This window comes from Hippoglossus hippoglossus, chromosome 8 (genome assembly GCF_009819705.1).
Source record: "Hippoglossus hippoglossus isolate fHipHip1 chromosome 8, fHipHip1.pri, whole genome shotgun sequence".
NCBI lineage: Eukaryota > Metazoa > Chordata > Actinopteri > Pleuronectiformes > Pleuronectidae > Hippoglossus > Hippoglossus hippoglossus.
In genome coordinates this window covers 4,427,112-4,433,155 of record NC_047158.1, presented here as the reverse complement: position 1 = coordinate 4,433,155, position 6,044 = coordinate 4,427,112, and the positions used below count along the sequence as shown (strand labels likewise).

General features: G+C 42.4%; 1 protein-coding gene across 1 annotated transcript in view; it reads right to left on the bottom strand.

The window, feature by feature from the left end:
* Window positions 1–282: 282 nt before the first annotated feature.
* Window positions 283–6,044, bottom strand: part of tmem104 (transmembrane protein 104) — a 53,172-nt gene continuing 47,410 nt past the window's right edge. Inside the window, exon 10 of the mRNA XM_034592396.1 lies at window positions 283–4,115. Within this exon, the coding sequence (XP_034448287.1) occupies window positions 3,352–4,115 (764 nt within the window). The 3' untranslated portion in view covers window positions 283–3,351. The remainder of the gene's footprint in view (window positions 4,116–6,044) is intronic.

Here is a 6,044-nt window from a genome sequence, read left to right as displayed (position 1 = left end):
AAAAGAGAAGATGGCGCTGGACAGAATGTCAAACTGTAGGCTTCAAAATGGCAGCTCACAAACCACGGTGGATTGATACTTGGGGGAGAAAAATCAGTTCCGCTCCATCTACATTCTAATGGCCATCTACTGTAGCTCTGCAGTGCATTGCCATAAAGGTTTTCATCTCTAAATGTCAATTTCTTGGTGTCTGTGCAGCAGGATCTCTACACTCAATCAGACAGTCGTCGTTATCAATGTCACATGAGCAAAAACAAATTCAAGTATCTAATGCTCATGAGGTTCAGTTGAACATAAAGCCTTTATTTTCTTAGTGAAACATTTAAAAATCAAATATAACAACAATTAAAGCTGTAAACATCCACATAAATTGAACAAGAGTCACAGGCCGGACAACATATCGTAAACAAAAGGAGCACAAATTTGTAAATTAGACAAGTCACAGAAAAGAAATTCACTGAATTGAAATTCTAGAAAGAAAAAAAAGCAGAAAAAGTGTTACAGGGGATATTTGTGGACACCGATTGTCAGATAAATGAAATGACTCACATGCAGATGTTTTCACATAAGCTGCTTTTTCACAAGACGATAAAAAAGAAACAGCAGAGTCAATTCGTTTTTTTAACGGTAAAAAAAAAGGCACATTTCACAACTCTAAACAAGAGTCATCTAAAACGCATTTAACATCAATATCTCATTTACACACACACAATTTTATATTCTTCTCTGTAGAGAATTATCTGCATTATCCAAATTTAAAATGTTGGTTCTTACCTCTATCAAAGAGGTTATGTTTTCTCTCCTTGTGCAAAATTTCAAATAAAATAATTTCCAACAGCTTTGGATTTGCTGTGACAATGTATGAATCAGGATTCAAATCATCTGTTCACAAGGTTTGAATCAGTATATAATCCATCTTCCGTCCCATCATATCATTACGTTCCGTGATGTTACACAAAACAACAATTAAAGGGCAAGTTAACACAAATATTTTCTCATATACCATGAGTGGTATCAAGCCATGGAGGAAAGTTTGGGTTCATTTGTCCACGTTTACCCTAGAGGTGAATGGAACATCCCACGCGGTGCTCAAGTGTTTGAAAAATCACATTTAAAATTTACAACAGCGGCGTCTCGATCCACAGAGCGTCCTTGTTATCTTGTTGCTCCTGGAAATCCACAGAACACAGCGCTCATGCAGCCGGGGTACAAATGTAGTCAAGTGAAACCTGGATGATTGAGTTGAGAAACAGTACGAAGGCAGATGCTTCCATACAGCTGCACTGCACGCACGGTACAGTTCAACAATTTACATCCCCTCGTGCATCTGTAAAAAAGCTGAGGTGGCTATATCTGTCCATATGTATCACAATGGCAGAGAAAAAAGTCTTAATGACTTTGAAAGAGGGTTCACTGTCGAGTCATCCACAGCAGGAGCATTTAGTCACAAAGTAGTACTGGTGCCACTCATTTACACATAACAAAAGTCTTAAAGATGACACTGGTCATGACACAGCTGCTGACTACGTCAGGAAATCGTCTGCCATATTGAAAAAAACATGAGCGAAAGCAGCAGCAGCAGCAGCGATGTCCTTTTCAAAACCTTCTAATGCAAAGCAGTTGCATTGTGTCAGCCTCCATTTCGCCATCTAACAACAGTCCTGTCGACATCATAGATATCATAGATAAAGATGTCCGACTTGGCAGCTCCCCAAAAATGTCTCAATTACCACCTGGTGGCTGGCTGCAGAATAGGTAATAAACTTGCCCCCTTCAGGATACATAATAATAGTAACGTTTTTTTTGTATTCGTCCGTTAGTTGCCTGTAGAGGTTCCTGAATGTTTTCATTGTTTATCTGCTTGTGATCCTGTTCCCTTGTGTCCCAGCATCAACACCGAGGCGTGTTGAAGCTGTTCTGGTGGCCTGAGGAGCCACGACACATTACCAACAACTTAAGTTGGTTTTAGCTTTAATTTTGTCACCTGTAGTTTGGAGCTACTTTCTCTGAACGAAGAGAACAGTCCAAACGAGATGCAGGGAAAGAACCACGAGTTAGATTTCATGCACCTCCACTGTAAACTCCGCCAAAGATAATCAATAAAATATGTTTTATATACCGGGACTTTAAGAGGTACTTTACGAATAAGGAAAACCGAAGAGACAGGACCATTGGACGGGACAAAGATGGAAATGTGAGGGCAATAGACGAGTTCATTAACATAGGCACTACCCAGAGAAAGCTGCCAAGTGTCAGTGAAGTCAGCGTTATTGGACATATAGCACAGAGTGTGGCGTTGAAGCTGTGGAGTTATTGTGGGCCCGGTAGCAGCCTTCACTTTGGGTCACTGATGGCTTCCCCACAGCCAGAGCAGAAGCGCTGTAGATCACGATTAACTTGTCAGGTGATGGGCGGCGTGATAGATACAGTACGAGCCTGTCAGAGTCATGGGGGGGGGGGGGGGTTGAGCAGAAGAAGACGAGAGACATGCCCTGTGTGTGAACTACTGGTGATAAACAGAAATGTAGCTCTTCCTGGAGGCCTGTCTGTCTGGATCTGTCACGCACGGGGCTTCATTGTTCACGAGGGGGACGAGGAGATCGTAGGCCACTAACGCTGACGAATGGAAACACGTCAGCCACGAAAGACTTATCATCCCCGATGCGTCCGTTTCTCTTCTTCTGTTGATTTTGTTGCCAAGCAGTTCCGCAACCGGACACGAGTCTGGATGTGACAGGCCCTTTCTCTTGTCGCTACTCGGCTCTTTGAATTGCTCTAATGTATTTTTATTAGAACATTCTGCGCTGAAGGTCTATTGGATCATTCAGGACCACAACCCTAACTTTCTTATAGTTGGAGATTTGAGCAAAGGCGTAGTTAAACAGTGTCTGACACATCTTGTTCCGGTGTCGGACAATTTCTATACCTGTCCAACACCAACAACCTGTGAAAACATGAGCATTTCTGCAGTTTATACATGTGTGAACAGCACATGCTCCAGAGGAATTATTTAGTTTGAAGCATACTGGACCCCATCTTTATAAAGTTATACAAGTGCAATATCTTGAGATATTTTAGGTGTTTGTTGACAAAAGCTAATTTAAATAACTTCCCTTTTAGTATTTCCATGTACTATTCCAGCTTTTATCTTTTTTATAATGAACATAAACACGTGACATTTGGTCCCTTTTAACAAATTTGATAAATTACTCTAAATTACATTGAATTTATGCAACAAAAGTCCAAAAAAAAGGCACACTGTCCAACCAACAGCAAGTAAGGCCTCGAGAACAGGAACAAAGAAACTGGCCGACTGTTAGTTTTTTTGAAAGTTTTGGGAACGATGAGTTCTCATTTCTTGGTGTCATTCAGGATGATGTTGGCCGTGACAAATATGAGGCAGAAGGCGGCCCACAGCCAAACAAACCACACCCAGAAGGCGTGGCGGAAGGGAGACTGGTGCTTGTTGATGGCATTTCTGCCCATCACGGGCTCCAGATGGCGTCTACCAAAATAAACAAGGCAGGCTGGGATAATGTACTGGATCCCTGTGCCAGCATAAGCTCCTGTAATGCCCACCAGGGACTCCAGGTTGTGGGTGCAAAAGGCCACCACGATCGGGGGCACAAGGGTAATGAGGGGAAACACGACACGGTCCACCACCCAGGGGTAGGTGCCTCCATCACGATGGAAGAGGGTCCTCCAGTTGTTGCTAAGCGTGACGGCAATGATGGGGAAGTTGGTGCTGATGGTGAAGACTGGGAATAAGCCCAAGAAGTAGCGCAGCCATGGAATATTCAACACATCGCAGTTGTCTGTGAAATTCAGGGTGTACATGTCGTGCAGCAGTGAGCTGTCAAAGCAGAAGATGGCGGTGAACGACAGGAGGACGTAGAAGCCCAGGATGAGGGTGTAGTCCGCCAACACCAGGGTGCCGACTCGTTTCTTTTCAGAGATGGGCGTCACCAGGGAGGGCAGGGAGTGCTGGCACATGAAGGAGTAGACGCACACCCCAAACAGGTTGGGGACTCCGGATAAGGAGGCGACTGGTGGGCGGCCCTCACCGGTGCCTTTGCTAATGCGGATCAGAGCCAATATGATCATCATGGTAAAAGCTGCAAAAGAAGAAAACAAACATAAAAAGACAAGATTAATGCTGTTGTGACACAGAAACACAAATTTCATGTACATTTAGCTGTCAATTATATATTTCTCACAATGTTTTCATTGCATCAAATGACAAATTTAAATCAAACATATCTGTAAGCCACCCACCAAGGTCATTTTTGTACACACATTGAATTACCAGTTTCTTTAAAAACATTATCATTATGTTACCTGATGTGATTATTGGTGGTACCTGTGTGGTGGTCGTTCTGAACCTGACTCTTTTGAATGGTCTGTTTCCTTAGCCTGTGGCTACTGTAAAAGTGAACTTCAGTAATTGAGCTGGGTTAAGTAAAGACCGACTGCTGAAGATGCACCAACGCTGCTGCCCAAAGAGCTGTTCACCAGTTTATTCAAAGTTTAGTGAAGCTCAACTCCAGAACACTGAACAACAGAATCAATTGTTGAACATGCAAGAAGGTGTGTTTCTTTGAACTGAATTATTATGCTCTTGCCATCAAGAAAAAGCTTAGCAGCAGTGTAACCACAAGGAGCTGATGGGCTGGGATATAACAGCTGTCCTGGGTCATCCTGAGGCCAAACCCGGAAATGATCCTTTTATTTAGCTCATCTCTAATCCAGCCGCCTCTTCGCAACCTTTTTCCACTATTCTCTACCGATTATTTTCACAGATCACACAGACACAGACATCAGAAATCTAGACTAGTACTGCTGCTCCAGTGTACAACTGTCTGTATCTTACGCATGTCTCTGCTTTAGGACCAAAATATATCACCAAATGAACCCTCGCACCTTCTTGGGATCAGCACTCTGATAATTGACCACATTTCAAACAAAATGTTCAAAAGCAGTTTTTAGTTAAGATAAAAATGTCCAGAAAATAAATAACTCCAGGTTATCCACTGCCTATAACTTATACTACTATTTCTTTATATATATAAACAATTAAATTAAGTGGAGCAAAGGTTTATACTTTGGTTAATATAAAACATAGTAAAAATGTATTTTACTTCTTCACTTCCCATTTTCCTGATGCTTAGAAAATGTCTACATATGTAAGCTACTGCAAAAAAGTTTGCTTTTTGTTGACTTTTGGAAAAATTGTAATTCCTCTAGTCACTTTTTTGACTCTGTAATGTGAATTGTTTGAATTGCATTATAATGTTTGAAATGAGTTTAGAAAAAGTATCCTTACAAACTTTTTAAATGAACCTATATAATGATATTATTGCTGAAAAACTACATCAAGTTGAACACACCTCATGTGGATAAATTTCATTCTCCCAGTGTGTAACAGCTTTCCATCTGTTTGCCCCAGAAACATCGACTGTAAAAAAAAAAACACTATGGATCATTTGCTGGCCCAACATAAAGTCACTGGAGCCAGGTGGAGATGGAGGGAACCACCCCCACCTCCATCTGTGTCCACTCCCCGCTGTTCACATGATGTTCACATCTCAAATTGATTTCTGGAGACGCCTCTCTGGCAACCGGCAGGAGCGTTTCAAAAGGAGACACTGAGTGTGGGGTGCAGTCCTGTTACTGGCTGACGGTCATGTGACCCAGTAAGCCGTTTCACCTCCACACACATTCAATCAGCCCGTGACACCAGGAGTTAGTCATAGCCCTTCGATGGCTCGCAGCCAGCCCTTCAACTTTCATCAACAGCTGTCCTTTAAACACGAGGTGACATTTAGGCAGTGACACTGACCATGATTTGCCACACATATGCAGAAAATGATTCTATACCATACACTGCCACACACTGTTGGGGATTGGGTTTAATGCATGACTAAAAGATCCCTGCTGCTGTTGATGGTAATATTTCAGGGCCAATGCAGCGGTGTCAGAGCAAAGCAGAGTTTCTGTTTCCAGTGCAGGTCACAGTGTTCCATCAGGGTGGAGGAGTAGGTGGG